This window comes from Erythrolamprus reginae, chromosome 7 (assembly GCF_031021105.1).
Source record: "Erythrolamprus reginae isolate rEryReg1 chromosome 7, rEryReg1.hap1, whole genome shotgun sequence".
Taxonomy (NCBI): domain Eukaryota; kingdom Metazoa; phylum Chordata; class Lepidosauria; order Squamata; family Dipsadidae; genus Erythrolamprus; species Erythrolamprus reginae.
The window spans coordinates 13,004,198-13,030,047 of NC_091956.1; the positions used below are offsets into that span (position 1 = coordinate 13,004,198).

The 25,850-nt window shown below is 48.0% G+C and overlaps 1 protein-coding gene across 2 annotated transcripts in view; it reads right to left on the reverse strand.

Moving 5' to 3' along the window:
- Positions 1-25,850, reverse strand: part of HTT (huntingtin) — a 127,971-nt gene that overhangs the window by 24,843 nt on the left and 77,278 nt on the right. For both annotated transcript variants that reach the window (XM_070757002.1, XM_070757001.1), the window contains 12 exons: positions 24,927-25,103; positions 23,069-23,145; positions 20,150-20,288; positions 18,804-18,926; positions 13,400-13,610; positions 9,892-10,037; positions 8,230-8,407; positions 7,791-7,886; positions 4,777-4,964; positions 3,078-3,204; positions 2,269-2,369; positions 1,226-1,380 (listed from right to left, as the gene is read on the reverse strand). In XM_070757002.1, the coding sequence (XP_070613103.1) occupies positions 1,226-1,380; positions 2,269-2,369; positions 3,078-3,204; positions 4,777-4,964; positions 7,791-7,886; positions 8,230-8,407; positions 9,892-10,037; positions 13,400-13,610; positions 18,804-18,926; positions 20,150-20,288; positions 23,069-23,145; positions 24,927-25,103 (1,718 nt within the window). The remainder of the gene's footprint in view (positions 1-1,225; positions 1,381-2,268; positions 2,370-3,077; positions 3,205-4,776; positions 4,965-7,790; positions 7,887-8,229; positions 8,408-9,891; positions 10,038-13,399; positions 13,611-18,803; positions 18,927-20,149; positions 20,289-23,068; positions 23,146-24,926; positions 25,104-25,850) is intronic.

The window sequence follows — 25,850 nt, forward strand, 5'->3', positions numbered from 1 at the left end:
TGGCCCCCTTGTTCTTTTGTCCACTTTCCTATTGAAAACACTTCCCTCTTGAACCTGATTTAACCCTTTCACATATTTAAATGTTTCAATCATGTCCCCTCTTTCCCTTCTGTCCTCCAGGCTATACTGATTGAGTTCATGAAGTCTTTCCTGATAGGTTTTATGCTTCAGACCAGTGGTCCCCAAACTACGGCCCGCGGGCCACATGCGGCCCACTGAGGCCATTTATCCGGCCCGCCAGTGAGTGACAAGAGCACAGGGAAAAGAGAGAGAGAAAGAAAGAAAAGGGAAAGAGAGGGAGGGAAGGAGGAGAGGAAGGAAGGAGGGAAGGAAGGAAGGAGAAATGGAGGGAACAAGGAAGAAAGGAAGGAAGGAAGAATGAAATGAATGGAGGGACAGAGGAAAGAAAGACTGTTTTGGGGGGGGAGGTAATTTTTTTAAATTTTTCTCTCAACATACATTCAAACAACACAGTGTACCATATAATTTTCCACGAATAAAATGCAGTATTTTGTTAGTAACTAATATCAATCGTCAAAAAAGTTGCAAAAGTTTTTTTTTATAGTTTTGTCATCCAGTTACATTCATTTTCTTTTAATTAAATTCCCTCCTTAATGTTCCTTCAAAAAGTACAACGCCAATTATATTTCTAACTTATTAACCATTATGCCAACGTGCTTTTTTCTTTCTTTGTACATTTTTCATAAGCCAAGAAAACCTTGTATAGCCAATCAGATGTTAACAAAAGAAAATTAAAAACAAAACATAAACATATATGAATTTTAGACCTTCCCCCTCTAAATAGTATGTTCCCATTTTGTTTTTTACTTTAAAACAAGGTATGTGCAGTGTGCATAGGGATTTGTTCATAGTTTTTTTAAATAGTCCGGCCCTCCAACAGTCTAAGGGACAGTGAACTGGCCCCCTGTGTAAAAAGTTTGGGGACCCCTGCTTCAGACCGTCCAACATTTTTGTAGCCCGTCTTTGGACCCGTTCAATATTATCAATTCCATTCCATTCTGCCATCGGGAAGCCTGTGGCTGACTCAGGGAAATTCTCCTGGAGGTTTCTCTTATATATGGTTTTTGATACTTCCCTGAAACCACCAGAAGGCTTGCAAATTATGCTATCCCAGAATGAAGGTGGTTATGGGTAATGTTTCCCCTAATCAAGGCATAATGGGGGAAAAGGAAGCAAAAGCCCACCCCTCCCACCCGCAAAATACCTGGTGTCAAGAGCTTTCAAGGTTTTGTTCCGAGGCTGCTGCTCCAAACAGCTGACGGCTGGATTGCCGGCCAGCGGGATGGTCATTGCGCTCAACACCAAGGAGGTGATGGCCTGAACAGCCAGGACATTGATCTGGGTCCTTTCTATGTCTTCCTGGAAACAAACAAAAAATAAAGGGCACATGTGTCAATCTAATTTAGGTGGGAGGGGGGATCAGCAGGGAGAGGGTAGGAAGGAAACTTCTGAAAAGAATCAGGTGTTTATGTCTATCTAGAACAGAGGTCCCCAAACTTGGCCACTTTAAGACCTGTGGGCTTCAACTCCCTTCCTTCCCTTCCCTTCTTCCTTCCTTCCTTCCTTCCTTCCTTCCTTCCTTCCATTTATTTATACATTTTTCTTTTACAAGCATAAGTGCTTTGTGAACAGTGCATTGTCTGGGTCAGTTTGCTAACACATACAAATATTTATCAGATTTCCAATCTCTGTCTCTATAATCAAGCCATTGATAAAAGAATTCTGGGTGTTAAAATCCATAAGTAGCCATGTTTGAACACCTCTGATCTGGGGGGGGATGCAGAGCTGGCTTTTCAAACCCCCTTTTTAAACAGAGAAAGAAATAAAGAAAGAGAGAGAGAGAAAAAAACAGACAGAGACAAGAGGGACAAAAAGAGAGAGAGAGAGAGAGAGAGAGAAAAAGACAGACAAGAAAAACAGAGAAAGAAAGAAAGAAAAAGAGAGAGAGAGACAAAGAAAGAAAGAGAGGGAGGGAGAGAGAGAAAAAAGAGATGAGAAAGACAGAGAGAAAGAAAGAAAGACAGAGAAAGAAAGAAAGAGTCAAAGACAGAGAAAGAAAGAGAAAGAAAGATACGAAAAGAGAAAGAAAGAGACAAGAAAGACAGAGAAAGAAAGAAAAAAGAAAGAGGGAGGGAGAAAGAAAGAGAGACAGGGAAAGAAAGAGACAAAGAGAGAGAGGAGAGAGAAAAAGAGAGAGAGAGAGAGCCACCAAGGCCAGAGGGCACCAAAGTCCCCTGATGATTTGACCTCTTGCTGGTTTTCCTCCTGATCCATGGCGATTGGCTGGGTCACAAGAACTCCCAGGAGGCTGGCCCAGGTCTCCTCAAACTGCATGCGGTTTGTCCACCCTAAAGGTAAAAACCACAGGCTCGCGGTGAGATGGGCGGCTTTAGAAATATGAGACATCAATAAATATTCATTTAGCCTTCAAGCATCCAGAGCCTCTGAGGCTTCTTGGTTGAAAACTGGGAGGACAGCAAAACAATGACCAACAAATATCACAAGGGTTGCAGGCAAGAGATTTCGGTAATATTTGAAGGGAATGTCAAAAGTTGTTTCCTGCAGCCTTTCAGCTGCCTCTGCTGTCCTTAAGTAGAGTGGGGGAGTGGCCAATGAGTCCTCAGTCTTACTTCCGAGGAGACTTCCTCTGGAGTAACCACTCCTGTCTCTTGACAGCTCTATGGACTCATGCATTAAGAAGAGGAGAAGCCTCTTCTTCCTCATTATTGCTATGAAGTGAGGGAGGTACCGAAGGTCCTGGCTGAAATCTGCCTCTGGCACTGAGTCCTTGCCATCTTCCTCACTATCCAACTCGGGCGCCAGCTGCCCAGGTCATTGGCGCATCACCAAGTCAGTCTCCTTTCGAGTGGGATCCGCTCTCAACTGCACAGCCCACAACATTGAGGAAGCAAACTGGCAGCAAGGTAAGTCAGAATTGCAGGCAAATTTACTCAGAATTAAAACTTTTTAATGGGGATTTTTAAAAGGTTAACCTGTACCAAAAAAGAAGGTTTCGGCTTTCATGACCGAAACTTATTTCCAGGCTCCGGACTTACCCAACGTGTTAATCCGGTAGATAAATTCTTTGAAGACTTCTCTCTCTTGGAGAAACTCCACGGGGATCTCTGGAAACGTCGTGCCGAATTCACCCGTCGGCTTTGGGGACCAGCCCAATTTCCAGACCTATCGCCACGTCAGACGGATGAAGAAATAGGTTAAGACAAAGTAGTCCTGAACTTACGACAGTCCACTTAGTGCCTGTTCAAAGTTACAACACAGGGTGTCCAGGGGAAAAGCATTTTGAATTTCCCTGATATTTCCCTGTAACTGGTGATCTAGTTAAGGTGCAGTCGTAGATTACCAAATGGCTAAGCCGTGGAGAAATCTCGGTAGCTGAGGAAGCTAGTTCTTGCCACAGTTATGCTCATTTTTGCTTGACTCTGCCAGGCAGCACAATTTTTTTTAAACATTATTTTTCCCTGACTTTTAAATATACTGCTCAAAAAATAAAGGGAACACTCAAAGAACACATCCTAGATCGGAATGAATGAAATATTCTCATTGAATACTTTGTTCTGTACAAAGTTGAATGTGTTGACAACATGTGAAATTAATTGTCAATCGGTGTTGCTTCCTAAGTGGACAATTTGATTTCACAGAAGTTTGATTTACTTGGAGTTATATTGTGTTCTTTAAGTGTTCCCTTTATTTTTTGAACAGTATATTTTAATAGTTTGGTTTTTCCCCCAGCTGCGAGAGCAAGCATGGGCTTCTCAAGATATGCCCATGTTACACCAACACTCCGCAGTCTGGATTGGTTGCCGATCAATTTCCGGTCACAATTCGAAGTGTTGGTTATGACCTATAAAGCCCTTCATGACATCGGACCAGAATATCTCCGGGACCGCCTTCTGCCGCACGAATCCCAGCGACCGGTTAGGTCCCACAGAGTTGGCCTTCTCCGGGTCCCATCGACTAAGCAATGTTGTTTGGTGGGACCCAGGAGAAGAGCCTTCTCTGTGGCGGCCCCGACCCTCTGGAACCAGCTCCCCCCAGATATTAGAGTTGCCCCCACCCTCCTTGCCTTTCGCAAGCTCCTTAAAACCCACCTCTGTCGTCAGGCATGGGGGAATTGAAATTTCACTTCCCCCTAGGCTTATAGAATTTATACATGGTATGCTTGTATGTATGAGTGGTTCTTTAAATTGGGGTTTTTTAGATTATTTTTAATATTAGATTTGTTTTCATTGTCTTTTTATTGTTGTTAGCCGCCCCGAGTCTTCGGAGAGGGGCAGCATACAAATCTAATAAATAAATAAATAAAATAAATAAAGATTTATTCTGGTTTTTTCACGAATTCCCTGATAATTTTCTGATATTTCCTGAACCGTCGATTTCCCTGATAATTCCCTGATTTCCCTGTTTTCCAGATTTGCTGGACACCCTGTACAACAGCACAACTGAGGGAAGAAAGGTGGTAAAATAGAGCAAAATTCACTTTAAAAAATGTCTCACTTAGTAACAAACGTTTTAGGCTCCATTGTGCTCGCATGTCGTAAACTACTTTCATATTAAAACAAAGCAATTTGGAAGCTGTTCTTTTTGGACATTTCATTCCCAAATAAAGACAGATAAGCCCCTGTTTGCAATAAGAAATATAGGTATCTCAAAATATAAATGCCCTGGCTTTCATTCTTTTGAAAACAGGAACGGACTAAGCAGGAGAAAACGTCATATTCCTGGTTCAATACATACCAGGAGAGGAACCCGAGCATAGCTGTTGACTAACGGCAGCCGAGACAGGCTGATTATGATGTTCCTAAGAACAGGGGTGAGGAATGAAGGGATGGGGCTGTTCTTCGGGTGCCCCAGAGCCAAGACGGACTGCAGGCATTCCACCAATTCGGCTATCACTTCACAAGCTGATGTAATGGACTCAGAATCTTAAGGGGACAATAAAGCAGACATTTATCACAATAGGTTAAGTGGAAGTTAAGAACTGGGATTATCCATGCATCCATCATGTCTATCATCATCATCATCATTAAAACAATAGCAACAACAGAGTTGGAAGGGACTTTGAAGGTCTTCTAGTCCAACTCCCTGTTTAGTATCCTATCTTATCCATGCATCCATCATGTCTATCATGTATCCTATCTTATCCATTCATCCATCCATCATGTCTATAATAATAATAGTAGTAATAATAACAACAACAACAAAAACAATAACAATGATAACAACAGAGTTGGAAGAATTTTGGAGGTTTTCTAGTTCAACCCCCTGCTTAGTAACCTATGTTATCCATCCATCCATCATGTCTATCATGTATCCTATCTTATCCATTCATCCATCATGTCTATAATAATAATAATAATAATAATAATAATAATAATAATAATGACAACAACAACAACAACAACAACAACAACAACATCAACAATAGAAACATAGAAATCTGACGGCAGAAAAAGACTTCATGGTCCATCTAGTCTGCCCTTATACTATTTCCTGTATTTTATCTTAGGATGGATATATGTTTATCCCAGGCATGTTTAAATTCAGTTACTGTGGATTTATCTACCACGTCTGCTGGAAGTTTGTTCCAAGGATCTACTACTCTTTCAGTAAAATAATATTTTCTCATGTTGCTCTTGATCTTTCCCCCAACTAACTTCAGATTGTGTCCCCAATACATACAATGTCCAAAATAATAACAACAGAGTTGTAAGGAACTTTGGAGGTTTTCTAGTCCAACCCCCTGCTTAGTAACTTATGTTATCCATGCATCCATCCATCATGTCTATCATGTATCCTATCTTATCCATTCATCCATCATGTCTATAATAATAATAATAATAATAATAATAATAATAATAATAACAACAACAACAACAACAACAACAGAGTTGGAAGGAACTTTGGAGATCTTCTAGTCCAACCCCCTGCTTAGTAACCTATGTTATCCATGCATGCATGCATGCATGCTTGCATCCATCTTACCTCCTACTGGAGTGCACTCTGAGGCTGTAGCGGATGGGCACCCGCCCATCGGTGTGAGATTTGGCTCCTGCGCATGCGCAGCAAGTGAAATATCGCACAAGAATGCATGTGCGAGTGAGATTTCAGTGATTTTCGCCAATATTCTTGCTTCCATTCATGCACAGAAACAAAAAATTGGCAAAAATCACCGAAATCTCATTCACGCGAGTGTCCTCACACAAAATTTTGCTTGCTGCACATGCTCAGAAGCCAAATCTCACGCGGGGGCGCACAGTTGCGCACACATCCTGGAATTTCCTACTGGGATGGAACACCAGACCACACTGGCTGCTGCCCATCATTGTCCATCCATTCATCCATCCTGAAAGAGCCGGGGTGGCGCAGCAGGTAGAGTGCAGTACTACAGGCCACCAAAGCCGACTGTAGATCTGTAGGTCAGCGGTTCAAATCTCATCACCGGCTCAAAGTTGACTCAGCCTTCTTCCATCCTTCCGAGGTGGGTAAAATGAGGACCCAGATTTTGGGGTCTGTTAAAAAGTGCTATTGCTAACATGTTGTAAGCAGCCCTGAGTCTAAGGAGAAGGGTGGCATAAAAATAGAATGGATGGATGGATGGATGGATGGATGGATAGATGAATGAATGGATGGATGGATGAATAAATAAATAAATGTCTATCATGTATCCTATCTTCTAAGTTCTGTAGTTTTATGTTTAATGTATGTAAATTATTTTGAATTTGTTTTTTCCTTTTAATTGAGTATGCAAGGTAAATTCCTCTAGTATGCGCTTTCATTGTATCCCATAGGTTTTGTGTAGATGTGTTACCATCGTTGTTGACTTGTGGGAAACAACACAGTATCATGTATCCTATTTTATCCATGTCTTTGGTGTATGTATGTTTTCCGGTTTCCCAAAAACTAGCCACCAAGGGGAAACTGAGGCTGGAAAAGACATGATAGGGGAAAAGTCATTTCTCATCCTTTCTCTTACAGCCTCAACTCCAGTTACTGTCTGGCTAAAGATCACCTCCCCCTAGTAAATCTTACCCTGAAGTCTTCAGAGAAATTTCCTACCCGGAAACCTAAAGTGAAATTCACCTCTAATTCTTTAGTCGAAACGCATTTGAAGCCACCGTTGGATCAAATACAACTTTAAGCTTAGGTAGAATCATGACATACAATCGGGCGGTGGTTCCAACTTACCGCTACTACTGGTGCTGACGTGTGCGCAACTCCAGGTGACCAGGGCGTTCATGCGTCAGAGCAAGATTTGGCTTCTAAGCATGTGCAGGAAGCAAATGTTGCGAGAAGATGCACGGGGGCGTGAGATTTTGGAGATATTTTTGCTTCTGCGCATGCGCGGAAGCCAAAGATTGCCAAATCTCACTCGCGCATGTCTTTTCTCGCAAGATTTTGCCTCCTTCGCATGTGCAGAAGCCAAATCTCACTTTGACGCACCCGTGCGTCCACTGGTCACCTAGACCTGCGTGCCCAGCTCCATTTCTGTTACCAGTGTGGCATGCATGCACACATGCATTTTATTTATTTATTTATTTATTTATTTATTTATTTACTTACTTACTTACTTACTTACTTACTTACTTACTTACTTACTTACTTGATTTGATTTGATTTGTATGCCGCCCCTCTCCGTAGACTCAAAGCACACACACACACCGTTCCAGTAGGAACTCAATACTGCACACAACCTATGCCTTATATTAAAACACAGGTTCATGCCTATGTAGAGTCAGTTTTATCCTTACTTGGTGCTTGTGAATCCCTTTCGTTCTCATTGCCGGCTTTCTGGATCCTCTTCCTTTTCTCCGGACTCAGGAGGCGATTTCCCGGTTCAATTGCCACTAAATCAGACGGAAGCCACACGCATTTCACAAAACGGATCCTTCAAAGGTCTCCGATTGTACACACATGTACTTTAGCAAACTTTCGGAAGAAACTTCAGAATTCACACTCGCTCCAGCTCTTAAAGGGGTTTTTTTGGGTGGGGGGAGGAGGGTTGCCTCGTGATAGGCGTTGAGTGAGTGGATTTTTTTTAGAGCAGCTCTAAATTCAGGTTAAGTGAGATGATGGGGAATTTCGGCCTGAAGCGAAAACCCGTGTAAAAACCGCTGAAGGAAAAGCTTACGGAAGGGAGCGAAAGCGGGGCGGAAACGGGGGGGGGGCGGAGGAGGAGAAGGGGCTCACCTGCTTCCAGGATGAATCGGGTGCAATGGATGAGTGAGGAGGCCTGGCTGGTGTGCTCCGCTGATGCCCAGAGAGTCCACAGCTCCGTCTGTTGCAACGCCAGACAGCAGCAATCCAGCACCGCCTGCAGATCCATACTTAGGGGAACCTGCTTACGCGCCAAGTGCCAAGACAGGATCTGTTAGGACAAAAAAGAGACATTGACAGAATAGGAAGGGACCTCGGAGGTCTTGTAGTCCAGCCCCCTGCTCGAGCTGGTGATCCTATACCAGTAAAGGGCTCCCCACCCCACGGGGGGAGCGGGACGCAGTGGGGGGTAGTAAGTTCATGCGCTAGCTATTTATTGTTTATTTATTATTTATTTATTAGATTTGTATGCCACCCCTCTCCGAAGACTCAGGGCGGCTCACAACAGTAATAAAAACAGTATAACAATGGGACAAATCTAATAATAAAAATATATAAAACCCCCAATAATTAAAAACCATACAGCACATACACACCAAATGTGAAATATAAAAAGCCTGGGGGAGATGTCTTAGTTCCCCCATGCCTCGCGATATAGGTAGGTCTTGAGTAACTTGCGAAAGACAAGGAGGGTGGGGGCTGTTCTAATCTCCGGGGGGAGTTGATTCCAGAGGGCCGGGCCACCACAGAGAAGGCTCTTCCCCTGGGGCCTGCCAAACGACGTTGTTTGGTTGAAGGGACTCGGAGAAGGTCAACTCTGTGGGACCTTATTGGCCGCTGGGATTCATGCGGTAGAAAGCAGTTCCGGAGGTATTCTGGTCCAATGCCATGTAGGGCTTTAAAGGTCATTACCAACACTTTGAATTGTGACCGGAAACTGATCGGCAGCCAGTGTAGGCCACAGAGTGTTGTCCTTCCTTCTCTAGTACTTTACTTTTAAAATAGGAAATAAATTAAATATACCCATAAAGGCTTGAATCATTTAAATCTTTATCTAGAACTGAATTTTTACAGCAATGAAAGAAAGTTGAGCGACTTGCCTAATCTGTTCTCATACCGAATCTTGTGGGTTCAGTACAAAACCTTCAAATGTTACTGTTTATGCACTATTTATTGAATACTTCAGTTTTTTTATTGTCCTTCTTTCTCTAATACTTTAGTATGATCCTTAATTCCTTTTAAAATAGGAAATAAATTAAATATTGTTTATACCCATAAATGCTTGAATCATTTTAATCATTATCTAGAACTGAATTTTTACAGCAATGAAAGGAAATTGAGCTACTTGCCTAATCAGTTCTCATACTGAACCTTGTGAGTTCAGGACAAAACCTTCAAATGTTACTGTGCTCCTCAACAAATAATGCTGTCTATCATTTGTCCTTTTGATGGCTATTCAAATAATGGAACTTAATCAACTGAAAAGAGTCCAAGCACCTATTTTAAAATTTATCTTGGTCAGCAAGCCACTCCCACAGGGTCACATGGCCATCAAGCCACACCCACAAAATAAGCCACGCCCACAGCACGGCAGTAAAAATTTCGGCATCACAGCAGAATTGTGTGGCACAATAATACCCCGGAAGACTGCAAGGTTGTCTACGGTTTTTCGCTTTTCGGAAGGCAGCGTCATCCAATTATTTCACTTACATTTCGCCCCAAGATTTTGTGACACACACACACACACACCCTCACCTCTAGCAGCATCACAACGAACTTCACAAGGTCCTTTTCCTTCTCCGGAGGAATGCGAAGAGAAGTTGGCAGTTTGGAGAGCAACACCAGATACTGACTTAAAGCCTGAGCTAAAACCATTGTGAATTGAAACAATTCTGGGTCTCCTGTAGGGGGAAACAAACACATACACACACAACGTCATAACACAAACTCATTTTGATTTCAAATTTCTAAGCTATGCTGGGATGGAGAATTCGGGAAGTTGAAGTCCAGAAGTCTTAAAGCTGCCACGTTTTAAGACCTCTACCTTAGGGAACTATTTATCCACCTACTCCTTAAAACAGCTTTCTACAAGAAAGCACAAGAATAGAATAGAATAGAATAGAATAGAATAGAATAGAATAGAATAGAATTTTATTGGCCAACTGTGTTTGGACACACAAGGAATTTGTCTTGGTGCATATGCTCTCAGCGTACATAAAATAAAATATACATTTGTCAATGTGGTACGACACTTAATGATTGTCAGAGGGGTCAAATAAGCAATGAAGAAGCAATATTAATAAAAATCTTAGGATATACGCAACAAGTTACAGTCATACAGTCAACATGGGAGGAAATGGGTGATAGGAATGATGAGAAAAACTAGTATAATAGAAGTGCAGATTTAGTAGAAAGTCTGACAGTGTTGGGGGAATTATTTGTTTAGTAGAGTGATGGTATTCGGGGAAAAAACTGTTTTTGTGTCTAGTTTTTCTTGGTGTGCAGTGCTCTGTAGCGACGTTTTGAGGGTAGGAGTTGAAACAGTTTGTGTCCAGGATGTGAGGGGTCACATAAATATTTTCCCCGCCCTCTTTTTGACTCGTGCAGTATACAGGTCCTCAACGGAACAAACACATTATTATTCTCCCATCAGCAAGAGCTGACAGGCTAGATCTAGATGTCTACTTGCTCCGAATGTTTCTTTCCAGGTGCTAATGATGTCCCCAGTTCTTACTGGCTTGCAAGTTCTTTCATTGTTACTCTCTCCGAATACCTTTTTTAAAGCCCTAACCGGGGGATAAAATAATGTGGTGGCTAAGGACGCTAGCCAGATAAATACCTGGTAAGCAGATTCTTTTCCCTATTTTCCTCCCCAAACACTAAGGTGTGTTTTATACTCCAGTGTGTCTAATACTATGAAAAATATGATAACTGTTACACTAGACCAGTGTTTCCCAACCTTGGCCACTTGAAGATATTTGGACTTCAACTCCCAGAATTCCCCAGCCAGCGAATGCTGGCTGGAGAATTCTGGGAGTTGAAGTCCAGATATCTTCAAGTGGCCAAGGTTGGGAAACACTGCACTAGACAACACTATTACAGACCAACCAACCTAAACCAAACCACAACAAACCCCTACTAGACCCAACCACACCCATACAAAAGTGCATTACAATATATACAAGTATCGACCAATCAGGTCGTAGAACACATTACATCATTTGGCTGATTCACCATGACTCAGCATTCCCACTACTTTACAGTAATTACATTTTCACTGTGCACTCTACTGATCAACTTAATTCGTTGCGTGACTAGGTTCTTAAGTAGAAAAGTTTGCAAGAAGAAGCTATTTTCCCCATAGGAATCAATGTAAAAGCAAATAATGTGTGTGATTGGGGAAACCACAGGGAGGGTGGAGGCCCTGTTTTCTCCCAGGAAATTCCTAGAGAGGCCCCACGGAGGCTTCTTCCTGCCTTTTCTGGCCCTGTTTCCTCCTAGGAGATTCCTAGAGAGGCCCCACAAAGGCTTCTCCCTGCCTTTTCTGGCCCTGTTTCCTCCCAGGAGATTCCTAGAGAGGCCCCACAGAGGCTTCTCCCTGCCTTTTCTGGCCCTGTTTCCTCCCAGGAGATTCCTAGAGAGGCCCCACGGAGGGTTCTCCCTGCCTTTTCTGGCCGTTTCCTCCCAGGAGATTCCTAGAGAGGCCCCACGGAGGCTTCTCCCTGCCTTTTCTGGCCGTTTCCTCCCAGGAGATTCCTAGAGAGGCCCCACAGAGGCTTCTCCCTGCCTTTTCTGGCCCTGTTTCCTCCCAGGAGATTCCTAGAGAGGCCCCACGGAGGCTTCTCCCTGCCTTTTCTGGCCGTTTCCTCCCAGGAGATTCCTAGAGAGGCCCCACAGAGGCTTCTCCCTGCCTTTTTCTGGCCCTGTTTCCTCCCAGGAGATTCCTAGAGAGGCCCCACAGAGGCTTCTCCCTGCCTTTTCTGGCCCTGTTTCCTCCCAGGAGATTCCTAGAGAGGCCCCACAGAGGCTTCTCCCTGCCTTTTCTGGCCCTGTTTCCTCCCAGGAGTTTCCTAGAGAGGCCCCACGGAGGCTTCTCCCTGCCTTTTCTGGCCGTTTCCTCCCAGGAGATTCCTAGAGAGGGCCCACGGAGGCTTCTCCCTGCCTTTTCTGGCCCTGTTTCCTCCCAGGAGATTCCTAGAGAGGCCCCACAGAGGCTTCTCCCTGCCTTTTCCGGCCCTGTTTCCTCCCAGGAGATTCCTAGAGAGGCCCCACGAAGGCTTCTCCCTGCCTTTTCCGGCCCTGTTTCCTTCCAGGAGATTCCTAGAGAGGCCCCACGGAGGCTTCTCCCTGCCTTTTCTGGCCCTGTTTCCTCCCAGGAGATTCCTAGAGAGGCCCCACGGAGGCTTCTCCCTGCCTTTTCCGGCCCTGTTTCCTCCCAGGAGATTCCTAGAGAGGCTCCACAAAGGCTTCTCCCTGCCTTTTCCTGTTACAGTTTCGGAGCCTCGGGTTTGTAAGTGGAAAATGGTTCTTGAGAAGAGACAAAAAAATCTTGAACACCCGGTTCTTATCTACAAAAGTCTGTAAGTAGAGGCGTTCTTAAGTAGAAGTACCCCTGTACTTGGAATATTACCTCAGGTTTTAAATCCTGACAGACATCCTGACAACACATGCCACAAAAGTCACCAAAACCTTTCCTTTTGACCCCCGTTTCCAGCTGGGAGGAGTCGCCAGCTCCGGTGGGGAGATCTTGCATGCCGGATATTTATTTATTTATTCATTCATTTATTCATTCATTCATTCATTCATTCATTCATTCATTCATTCATTTAATTTGTATGCCGCCCCTCTCCACAGACTCGGGGCGGCTCACAACAGTAACAGAAAACAATATATATTGCAAATTCAACAATTAGAAAGCTAAAAACCCATAGTTTAAAAACATTCACACAATATACCATACATAAACAGTATAGGCCTGGGGAAGATATTTCAGTTCCCCCATGCCTGACGGCAGAGGTGGGTCTTAAGAAGTTTGCGGAAGGCAAGGAGGGTGGGGGCAGTTCTAATCTCAGGGGGGAGCTGGTTCCAGAGGGTCGGGGCCGCCACAGAGAAGGCTCTTACCCTGGGACCCGCCAAACGACATTGTTTAGTCGACGGGACCCGGAGAAGGCCCACTCTGTGGGACCTAATCGGTCGCTGGGATATGCCAGTGTCAAAGAGATGGTGCCAAGAAAAGCCAGCCCAACACTTTGTCCCATCTCACCATAAATATTGCTGAGTTTGTTCCAGTACGGGGACGATCCCACTGGCTGCGTCGGCTGGAAGACTTGATGGCTGGCCGGGAGCTTGTTCACCACTTCCGTCACCTGGTGCAGCGTGACCAGGCGGGCGGCTTCAAAATGGCACCTCATCCCTCGGGAGAGTTCCTGCCCGCCCAGGCTCAAACACGGGGCCAGGAGGCTGATGTTGAAATCCTGAAAAGACCCAAGCAGCAGGAAGCAGTTTTCACCAACGTTTCTGAACTTGAGCTACGGAATCGAAAAGACTGTTCCCTTCTGAGCTTAAAGTGGGCCTTTCGATGTGCCCACTAAATAAATGGGCAATTTCGCCTTCTCCATATTGCATCCTTAGAATGCAGTATTGCAGGATGATTCTGCCCACTTTCTGGAGTTTGATCCTGACCAGCTCAAGTTTGACTAAGCCTTCCGTCCTTCCGAGGTCGGTAAAAATAAGGATTCAGATTGTTGGGAAAAATATGCTGTCTCTGTAAAGTGCTTAGAGAAGGCTGTAAAGCACTTGTGAAGCGGTATATAAGTCTAAGGGTTATTGCTATTTATTCTTTCTTTCTTTCTTTCTTTCTTTCTCCCTCCCTCCCTTTCCTTCCCTCACCCTCTCCTTCCTATTTCCTTCCTTCCTTACGTGGCACAGTGCTTAGAATGCAATATTGCAGGCTGATTCTGCCCACTTTCTGGAGTTTGATCCTGACCAGCTCAAGTTTGACTAAGCCTTCCGTCCTTCCGAGGTCGGTAAAAATAAGGACTCAGATTGTTGGGGAAAATATGCTGTCTCTGTAAACCGCTTAGAGAAGGCTGTAAAGCACTTGTGAAGCGGTATACAGTGATCCCCCGTTTATTGCGTCCCCAACCATTGCGAACAGGGTACTTCGCGATTTTTCAACCCGGAAGTCAAAATACCATCTACGCATGCGTGCGTTTTTTTTCTATGGGCACGCATGCGTAGATGGCAACCGGGAGATCAGCTGCTGGGCGGCTTTCCTGGGTCTTTCCCCTCTTGCTGGCGTCAGCGAGGAGTTTCCCCACCGCCCACGCAAACTCCTCGCTGAGTCCTGAAGCGAATTCGCTCCCGGACTCAGCTCGAAAGCGCGGAGAGCCAGCGTGGACAAGCCGTTCCTTGGCGCTGGCTATCGGCGCTTTTGAGCTGAGTCCGGAAGCGAATTCGCCGCCTCGGATCCCGCTGATGCCCGCCCGCCGTTTGCCGCTTGCCCCGTTCGCCCGCCGCTCGCCTCGTTCGCCCCGCCGCTCGCCTCGTTCGCCCCGCCCGCTCCCCCCCGTTCGCCCCGCCGCTCGCCTCGTTCGCCCCGCCGCTCGCCTCGTTCGCCCGCCGCTCGCCCGCCGCTCCCGTCGTTCGCCCGCCGCTCGCCTCGTTCGCCCAATGCTCGCCTCGTTCGCCCGCCGCTCGCCTCGTTCGCCCGCCGCTCGCCTCGTTCGCCCCGCCGCTCGCCTCGTTCGCACCGCCGCTCCCCTCGTTCGCCCGCCGCTCCCCTCGTTCGCCCGCCGCTCCCCTCGTTCGCCCGCCGCTCGCCTCGTTCGCCCGACGCTCGCCTCGTTCGCCCGACGCTCGCCTCGTTCGCACCGCCGCTATCGAACTTGCTATCGAGCCTGCTAATGAAATCCAACCCGCGGCGGCCCTTTCCCTCTCCAGGCTGCGGGCGGGGTCCGGAGAACAATGCCTGGCGCCGCGCTCCCGGCTGGGCTTTTTTCCATTTCCCCTCGGGTGGAATTTCAGACCCTCCGCCGGTTGGATTTCATTAGCAGGCTCGATAGCAAGTTCTTCCTCCCTTTAGAAAGCCCCGCAGCCTCCTCCGCCCGGCGGGAGGAGGGAAAAGGCCGCCAGCGAGGACCCGCAAAGCCGCCGTCGCCGCCGCAGCGAGGCCAAGCCGCCCGCTCCCATGGCACCGCTCAGCCCGGCCTCGGCGACGCCTCCGCGGATCCGCCAGCCCAGCCGAGTGACGCCTCTCTGGTCTGGGCGAAGGCAGTGGGCAGGCCCCGCCACAGCAGTCCCCGCGGGCACCGCGCGCCAAGGGCCGGCCAGGCCGCCGGCCAACAAAGGGGCTCCCTCGCCTCCCTCGTTCGGGCAGGTTTGCAAAGGCAGCGTGGCAACTTCAGCCCCCGGGGCCAAACGGGCGGGGGGCGGCCGGGACCTCGCCTGTCTCCGCCACCCGCATCGCCCCTCCGGCGGGCCGGCCTCCCCCGCCCGCCTCTGCTGCAGCCGCCGCCGCCGCCTCCCCGACTGGCACAAAAGGGCCCCGCCCGTCCCGCCCCGAAGCTTACCTTGCGGCGGGATTCAAAGTGCTGGGGTGGGGGGTGTCATTTCGCCGCTCGTGTCCTGGCTAAACCGGGCGGCAGGAGACAGGCTTTGAGTTTTTGGCTGCGGGGGGAGAAGTAGGACTTTCCTAACTCCCTCCCCCCGCAGCCAAAACTCAAAGCCTGTATCCTGCCGCCCAGTTTAGCCAGGACACGAGCGGCGAAGTGACTTGGAGGAATGGGAAGTCCAAACCGATGGTCTTTGGGTTTCCCCGTTGCCCAGGGATGCAATACAGTATGTATGTAGCACGTTCACACGACCCCCGTGAGGCGGTGGGGAGAGGTGGTGGGGAGAAGCTCTCTCTCCCTCTTCCCCCACCCCCGGAAAAAAGAAAGCAGCCCCAGCCAAAGACGCCCAGCGAGAAAGAGGCCTCCGCGCCGGACTTGTTGCTTCTGCCTGCCAAGAGAGCCGGGCGTGGGCAGCAGCCGAGAAAAGTCGGCGCGGAGGCCTCTTTCTCACTGGGCGTCTTTGGCTGGGGCTGCTTTCTTTTTTCCGGGGGGGGAGGGAAAGAGAGCTTCTCCCCGCCACCTCTCCTCCGCCGGAGCTCTGCCGCGTGCGCCCCTTCGCAGCCCCCTCGCTCCTTGTCCTGACAGCCCACCTCCACCCCAGCACTTTGAATCCAGCAGCCGGGCTGAGCGGGCGGGGTCCGGAGAACAATGCCTGGCGCCGCACTCCGATGCCCGAGCTCCTTTCGCCTGCGGCTCCTAGCCCACCGCCTCGCTGGTTGGCTTCTCCTGCTCAGCCTCGCCTCGGCCTTTGTGCGCGGCTTGTCCCGACAGCCCCCCCACCGCAGCACTTTGAATCCCGCCGCTTCTGCTGGATACGGGCGGTGGGTGGGATGAGCGGCACGGAAGCCAGGGCTGTGGCAGCTCGCCCCCCCATCGCCCGTATCCAGCAGAAGCGGCGGGATTTAAAGTGCTGGGGTGGGGGGTGTCCCGACAGCGGCAGGCGAACGAGGCGAGCGGCGGGTGAACGGGGCGAGCGAACGAGGCGAGCGAACGAGGCGAGCAGGGGGTGAACGAGGCGAGCAGGGGGTGAACGGGGCGAGCGAACGAGGCGAGCGAACGAGGCGAGCAGGGGGTGAACGAGGCGAGCAGGGGGTGAACGAGGCGAGCGGCGAACGAGGCGGGCGAACGAGGCGAGCGAACGAGGTGAGCGGGGGGTGAATGAGGCGGGCGAACGAGGCGAGCGAACGAGGCGGGGCGAACGAGGCGAGCGGGGGTGAACGAGGCGAGCAGGGGGTGAACGGGGCGAGCGAACGAGGCGAGCGAACGAGGCGAGCAGGGGGTGAACGAGGCGAGCAGGGGGTGAACGGGGCGAGCGAACGAGGCGAGCGAACGAGGCGAGCAGGGGGTGAACGAGGCGAGCAGGGGGTGAACGAGGCGAGCGGCGAACGAGGCGGGCGAACGAGGCGAGCGAACGAGGTGAGCGGGGGGTGAATGAGGCGGGCGAACGAGGCGAGCGAACGAGGCGGGCGAACGAGGCGAGCGGGGGTGAACGAGGCGAGCAGGGGGTGAACGGGGCGAGCGAACGAGGCGAGCGAACGAGGCGAGCAGGGGGTGAACGAGGCGAGCAGGGGGGTGAACGAGGCGAGCGGCGAACGAGGCGGGCGAACGAGGCGAGCGAACGAGGCGAGCGGGGGGTGAATGAGGCGGGCGAACGAGGCGAGCGAACGAGGCGAGCGAACGAGGCGAGCGGGGGTGAACGAGGCGAGCGGGGGTGAACGAGGCGAGCGGCGAACGAGGCGGGCGAACGAGGCGAGCTGGGGGTGAACGAGGCGGGCGAACGAGGCGGGCGAACGAGGCGAGCGGGGGGTGAACGAGGCGGGCGAACGAGGCGAGCGGCGAACGAGGCGAGCGGCGAACGAGGCGAGCGGGGGGGTGAACGAGGCGAGCGGTGAATGAGGCGGGCGAACGAGGCGAGCGAACGAGGCGAGCGGGGGGTGAACGAGGCGAGCGGTGAACGAGGCGGGCGAACGAGGCGAGCGAACGAGGCGAGCGGGGGGTGAACGAGGCGGGCGAAACAGGCGAGCGAACGAGGCGGGCGAACGAGGCGAGCGGGGGGGTGAACGAGGCGGGCAAACGAGGCGAGCGAACGAGGCGGGCGAACGAGGCGGGCGAACGAGGCGAGCGGGGGGGTGAACGAGGCGGGCGAACGAGGCGAGCGAACGAGGCGAGCGGGGGGTGAACGAGGCGAGCGGCGAACGAGGCGGGCAAACGAGGCGAGCGGCGGGTGAACGGGGCGAGAGGCGGGCGAACGAGGTGAGCGGGGGGTGAATGAGGCGGGCGAACGAGGCGAGCGGGGGGGTGAACGAGGCGAGCGGCGAACGAGGCGAGCGGCAAACGGCGGGCGGGCATCAGCGAGGATCCGAGGCCGCGGGGAAGACCCAGGGAAGGTTCCTTCGGCCGCCTAGCAGCTGATCTGCTCGGTAGCGCAAGGAGCCGAAGATGGGGTTTCCCCTTTGCGTGGGCGGCTGGGAAACTCCAATCTTCGGCTCCTCGCTGCTGCTGCGCTACCGAGCAGATCAGCTGCTAGTCGGCCGAAGGAACCTTCCCAGGGTCTTCCCCACCTCCCATACGCAAACCCCACCATCTGCGCACGTGCGGCCATGAAAAAAAATGGCGCGCATGCGCAGATGATGTTTTTACTTCCGGAACCCTACATCGCGAAAATTCGATTATTGCGAGGGGTCCTGGAACGGAACCCTCGCGATAATCGAGGGATCACTGTATAAGTCTAAGAGCTATTGCTATTGTCCTTGCTTCCCTCCCTCCCTCGGTGTCACAGTGCTTAGAGTGCGATATTACAGGCTAATTCTGCCCCACTGCCAGTAGTTCAATCCTGACCAGCTCAAGGCTGACTCAGCCTTCCGTCCCTCCAAGGTGGGTCAAATGAGGACCCAGACTGTTGGGGGAAAGAGGCAGGGGTGGGGTGGGGGTTGCTAAAGCTTCCCCTTGGGAAAGGCTGTGAAGCGGTATAGAAGTGCTATTGTTATTCCTACCTGCCTTTGTTTATATAAAGGATTTTTCCTGCCCCCCTTCCTGGACCTACATGCACATTACCTGGTGCATCATGAAAGGAATCAATTCCTGTTCAGGAAGCCGTTTCATCAGTTCGGCACTTTCTGGAAGAGCAAAAGCTGATTTTGTGTAGCACTGGGACCTGACGAGTGAGCAGAACCAATCCTTGCAGGGAAACAAAAAGGGATTAGTAAATTTTCTAATGGAAGTTTTCTAAATGGAAATTTTCTTTTTTTGTTCTTTTTCTATTTTTAAAATATACTTTATTTATAAATATATTGAAAGGGGAGGGGATGGGTAGGGAGGAATGTACAGAAAGGAAGAAAAAAAAAGGAAGGCGTGGGAAGGGATAATGAATCAAAGTACAAAATTGAACAATTCAGGCAAGCAACACAATTATACAATATAAGGTATAAGTTAATAGGGATGTTATATTTCTTTCCTTTCCTTTCCCAAATTTCTAAATTTCTAAATGGAAATTTTCATTTGCGATGTTGATTGATATTTGAGTATTACAAATACTTATTTAAATATACTGCAAATTGATATCTTACTTTAAGATGATATAGTTGTAATATGAAAGACAGATAATGAAAAAGCAATGAAAGAAATTAATGTACCGTATTTTTCAGAGTATAAGATGCACCCTTTTCCTCTCTAAAAGAGGCTGATAATTTGGGTGTGTCTTATACTCTGAACGTAGCTTTTTCCCCCAGCCCTAACTAGCTGCTAACAATCTTCCCAGCTTTTAACTTGCAAGCTCTTTCATTGTTACTCTCTGCAAAGAATGTTTTCCAAGCAGGGTTTTTTTCATTGCTCTAACTTGCTCTGAAGAAGTTTCTTTCCAGCCCTAACCAGGTGCTAATGATGTTCCCTCTCTTACCAGCTTGCAGGCTCTTTCATTGTTACTCTCTGTGAATAATGTTTTCCAAGCCCTAAGTCTTTGCAGGGTTTTTTTCACTGCTCTAACTTGCTCTGAAGAAGTTTCTTTCCAGCCCTAACCAGGTGCTAATGATCTTCCCAGCTGTTCCCAGCTTGCAGGCTCTTTCATTGTTACCCTCTATGAAGAATGTTTTCCAAGTCCTAAGTCTTTGCAGGGTTTTTTTCACTGCTCTAACTTGCTCCAAATGTTTCTTTCTAGGTGCTAACGATATTCCCAGCTTTTACTGGCTTGCAAACTCTTTCATTGTTACTCTCTGTGAAGAATGTTTTCCAAACCCTGCCTTTGTAGGTTTTTTTAATTCGTCTAACTTGCTCCAAATGTTTCTTTCCAACTTCTCCCACGAACAATCCCTGTGAGAGCTACGTGGCTTGCAACCTTACTTTCCAGATAACCCTCGTACACTTCAAAAGGAGAGAGGTTTAAAAGGAAAACAACTCAGCCTTACTTTGTCTGGAATTAAAGTTTCTAGAGCGGGATGATTTCCCCCATCCAGAGGATGTGCTGTAACCAAAGGTGAGGGGCTGATGGTTTCCGGAGCCACAGTTAGACGAAACCGGTCCAAGAGGGAGTAAAGTCTTTGATGTCTTAAAAAGTAAAAATAAAAAAATATAAATCCACCAAATTAGACAGTTTGAGAAAGAAAATAACTCTAGGGGTGTGGTCAATTAGCCCCCAGTCTTACTCCCAAGGAGACCTTCTCTAGAGCAGTCTTTTTCAACCAGTGTGCCGTGGCACACTAGTGTGCCGTGAGGCATGGTCAGGTGTGCCGCGAAGCTCAGAGAGAGAAAGAAAGCAAGAGAGAGAGAAAGCAAGAGAAAGAAAGCAAGAGAAAGAGCGAGAGAGAGAGAAAGAGAACAAGAGAGAGAGAAAGAAAGCAAGAGAGAGAAATAGAACAAGAGAAAGAAAGAAAGAGAGAGAGAAAGAGAGGGAGGGAAGGAGAGAGAGAAAGACATAGAGGGAGGTAGGGAGGGAGAGAGAAAGAGAGCAAAAAAGAGAGGAAGGAAGGAAGAGAAAGAGGGATGGAAAGAAAGAAAGAGGAAGGGAGAGAAAGAGGGAGAGAGAAATATAGCGAAAGGGAGGAAGAGAGAGAGAGAATTTTACTTTTTTTAGCCCCCACCCCCACCCCGTTCAATGTGCCCCAGGGTTTTGTAAATGTAAAAAATGCGCCGCGGCTCAAAAGAGGTTGAAAATCACTGCTCTAGAGTAATAATTCCTGTCTCCTCTTAAGCAGGATTCGCTATCAGCTGCATGGGCTGCTGGTGGGCCACAACAGCACTAATTGAAACTATATTCCATGGATGTTTCTTTTACTGATTGTGTCCTAGATTACTGGAGTCAGCAAGAGGGGTGTGGGGCTTCACAGCCCACCAAAGGGAATGTGATTTAGGGTATGTCCAGTGAGGGGGTGGGGAAACAGGGTCATGAGGGTACGTAATAAGCTACATGAGCTCAGTTGTGACTGCATCAGAGTCCTGCCGAAATGTCGCTCCTAATAAATGACTATTTCTTTTGAAGTTTGGCTTGCGGCTCATGAATTAATTAGGGCATCTTTCAGAAGCTTCACACTGTGACAATAAAAATAAATGATAGGGTGCAATTTTAAACAATTCCATTAGTGGATTATTTTCATGGTCAATTCTTGATGGCCTACTAAATTGGATTTAGGATAAATTAAAACTGACTTACTAAATTTAAATGTCCTTCACTACAGCTAAATAGTTCAAGAAAGTCATAATATTCCAGATGTAAACGAGAGATGCAACATGGAATAACTTCCCTTGTTTGTAAACTTGAAAGCATTCTTTAAATATTTTTAACGCACTGATATTTTTAACGCACCGAGTTTGCGGAGAGGGGCGGCATATAAATCCAATAAATCTAATCTAATCTAATCTAAAAGCACAGGGTGAGCAAAAAACGAGACAGTGTTTCAGTTAAAAGCACAATGAATGCTGAACAGATAGTCCTTGGGTTATGACGTAAACCCCAGCTTCAGTCAAAAACCTAAGACCACGGGCTATTAGGCGAGAAATAGCAGGAGGGAGAGAAAATGAAGAGAGGGGAACAATTACAGGAGCTAAACACTGGCTTGCCTAGAATCATTAAGACTTGAGTTAAGAACTTCTGGAATTCTGTTTGTTTTAAAGAAGGATGGGTGGCGCGGTGGCTCAGTGGTTAAGATGCTGGGCTTGTCAGCTTGAAAGCCGGCATCCTGGGTTCAAGACCTGAGTGCCACCAGGTGACCAAGTGACCTCCCATCCATGCCCCTGGCAACCTTGCAGTTCGAAAGCGTGAAAGTGCGAGTAGATAAATAGGTACCATTTCAGTGGGAGGGAAGGTAAACAGTGTTTCATGATGTCATGCTGGGTTAGGTTCTTTCCAAAGGTGCTTTTTCAGGAGGCAACTGGACTTCCTTGTTATTTCTTTGAAGACGTTTCGCTTCTCATCCGAGAAGCTTCTTCAGCTCTGCCAGGATAGTATCCAGGAAGCTTCTTTCTTTCTTTCTTTCTTTCTTTCTTTCTTTCTTTCTTTCTTTCTTTCTTTCTTTCTTTCTTTCTTTCATTCATTCATTCATTCATTTATTAGATTTGTATGCCACCCCTCTCCGCAGACACGGGGCGGCTCACAACATATAATAAAACAATTCACAACAAATCTAATAAATTAAAAAAATTTTAAAAAAAAACCATTATTGAACCAGACATACACACAGACATACCATACATAAATTGTATAGGCCGGGGGAGGGGGGAATGCCTCAATTCCCCCATGCCTGACGGCAGAGGTGAGTTTTAAGGAGTTTACAGAAGACAATGAGGGTGTGGGCAGTTCTAATCTCCGGGGGGAGCTGGTTCCAGAGAGTTGGGGCCGCCACAGAGAAGGCTCTTCCCCTGGGACCCGCCAGATGACATTGTTTAGTCGACGGGACCTGGAGAAGGCCAACTCTGTGGGACCTAATCGGTCGCTGGGATTCGTGCGGCAGAAGGCGGTCCCGGAGATATTCTGGTCCGATGCCATGAAGGGCTTTATAGGTCATAACCAACACTTTGAATTGTGACCGGAAATTGATCGGCAACCAATGCAACCAATTCTTGGGTGAGAAGCGAAAAGTCTTCAAAGAAAAAAAACCAGAAAGTCCAATTGCTTCTTGAGAAAACATCTTTGGGACAACCATGATTTAGATCATTTGAGAATCTCTACAGAGTCTCCAGAACACAGAACAGAAATGAGCAGCCAACCCATAAAGTCAGTGACTACTAGTGGAATAAAATACGCAGGGGTTCGTTTTCGGGGAGAGGGGAGAAAAAGCTCTGCAAATATCTGGCCATTTTCCATATTCTGTAAAAGACCATTTAGGCGTCACCTGTGGGCTAATCCGGTGTTCTGCAGGTGTTCCTGAATTCGGTCCAGCTCTTCCACTGGCAACTGAGCCGTGCTGTTCTGCATTAAAAGAAACAAATGAAACAGGAATACAACGTGTTGGCGTCAAGAAAAACTGAAGTCGCTAACAACTGAGTCCGCTCTGAGTCCACTTTGGAATGAGCGGCATATAAATACAATGAACAAACTGGCTGTAAAATACACTTAACTCGAAAAGCAGCATTCTTGCCCTTAGCATTCAGGGAGCGCATTACAGCGCACACTTTGCCCTTGGAGGGAAACGGAACGAGGACGCTCATCTCTAACCATCACCACAACGCCAGTTGATGATCTACTGACCCCTGGCACTGCTCGTTCTCTTCCGCTGGCTTCCCACTACACGACAGTCATACCAACGTCCCCCACGAACATTTCCCACGAGAGCTACATGCCTTGTAATCTTACTTTCCAGATAACCCTCATATTTTTTTCATTTTATTTACCCCTGCAGACCCAAAGCTGTTTTTTGTTTATTATTTATTTATTTATTGGATTTGTATGCCGCCCCTCTCTGTAGACTCGGGGCGGCTAACAACAGTAATAAAAACAGCATATAACAATCCGATATTAAAACAGTTAAAAACCCTTATTATAAAACCAAACATACATACAGACATACCATGCATAAAATTGTAAAGGCCTAGGGGGAAGGAGTATCTCAGTTCCCCCATGCATGGCGGCAGAGGTGGGTTTTAAGAAGCTTATGAAAGGCAAGGAGGGTGGGGGCAATTCTAATCTCTGGGGGGAGTTGGTTCCAGAGGGGCGGGGCCGCCACAGAGAAGGCTCTTCCCCTGGGTCCCGCCAAGTGACATTGTTTAGTTGATGGGACCCAGAGAAGACCCACTCTGTGGGACCTAACTGGTCGCTGGGATTCGTGCAGCAGAAGGCGGTCCCTGAGATAATCTGGTCCAGTGCCATGAAGGGCTTTATAGGTCATAACCAACACTTTGAATTGTGACCGGAAACTGATCGGCAACCAATGCAGACTGCGGAGTGTTTGTGTAACATGGGCATATTTGGGGAAGCCCATTATTGCTCTCGCAGCTGCATTCTGCACGATCTGAAGTTTCCGAACATTCTTCAAAGGTAGCCCCATGTAGAGAGCGTTACAGTAGTCGAGCCTCGAGGTGATGAGGGCATGAGTGACTGTGAGCAGTGACTCCCGGTCCAAATAGGGCCGCAACTGGTGCACCAGGAGAACCTGGGCAAACGCCCCCCTCGCCACAGCCAAAAGATGTTTCTCTAATGTGAGCTGTGGATCGAGGAGGACGCCCAAGTTGCGGACCCTCTCTGAGGGGGTCAATAATCCCCCTCCCAGGGTGATGGACGGACGGATGGAATTGTCCTTGGGAGGCAAAACCCACAGCCACTTTTTCTGAGAACAACAGGGAGTCTCCACAGACATTATGGCTGTCAGCCACCCTGAGTTGTGGGAAGACGTACAAATCCCGTCCCCCATCCCCCAGTCACATGAGGTGGTTTAAGGTGTGAGATAAAGGCTGCTGACTCAAAGCACTACATCAGGGCTGTAGGGAGGCAGGCTAAACCTCGACCAGCCCAGCACTCGCCCAGATGATACCAACATGTATAGAATTAAAACCAGACACTCTCCCGTTGGGTATTTTGCCAAAAAAAAATGGAACAAGGAAGATACGTATTTAATTGTCCGTGCGATTACAGCAGCTAGAATGGCATATGCACAAATAATGGAAAGCAACAAAAATTCCTTCTGAAGGAAAAGTCATTAAGAAAAATCTTGGAGATGAATGAAAATTGAAGACAAGGAAGACACAGAATATTACCTGCACAGATGCAGCTAAAAGCATTTCCACACGACGGCAAGCCAGGGTGTCCACCATGTGAGCGAGCACACGGAACGGAGTTGAGAGAAGCTTGTCCACGTACAAGACCAGCACAGCCCCCGACTGGCTTAGATGGATCCCCTCCAAACACTGCAAGGTCTTCTTCACAGCCGTCGGCTGAACCAGGGAGGAAAAAACTTATTTTAGAGTCCTTTGTTTGCCAAACCAATGAAAGTATAAAAGCATCTCCTCAACCTGTTCTGTGCTGGGCATAATCAAACTGGAGATGCTCTCCACGTATTTAAACAAACTTTATTTACAGCATATTTCTCCAAACAAACATTCCTTTTTCTTTTTTTTTAATTTTTATTTTACAAATGTGACATACAAGACAAAGGAAAAAAACATACATAAAAACATATACAGTGATACCTCGTCTTACAAACGCCTCATCATACAAACTTTTCGAGATACAAACCCGGGGTTTAAGATTTTTTTGCCTCTTCTTACAAACTATTTTCACCTTACAAACCCACCGCCACTGCTGGGATGCTCCACCTCCAGACTCCCATTGCCAGAGAAGCACCCGTTTTTGTGCTGCTGGGATTCCCCCGAGGCTCCCCTCCATGGGAAATCCCACCTCTGGACTTCCATGTTTTTGTGATGCTGCAGGGGAATCCCAGCAGCGCAGAAACGGGCACTTCGCTGGCAACGGAAGTCCGGAGGTGGGGTTTCCCAGCGGCTGGCAAAAGGGGTGAGTTTTGGGCTTGCACGCATTAATCGCTTTTCCATTGATTCCTATGGAAAACATTGTTTCGTCTTACAAACTTTTCACCTTAAGAACCTCATCCCAGAACCAATTAAGTTTGTAAGACAAGGTATCACTGTATATACAACATTTGGGAAATGAAAGTTTCCCCACTA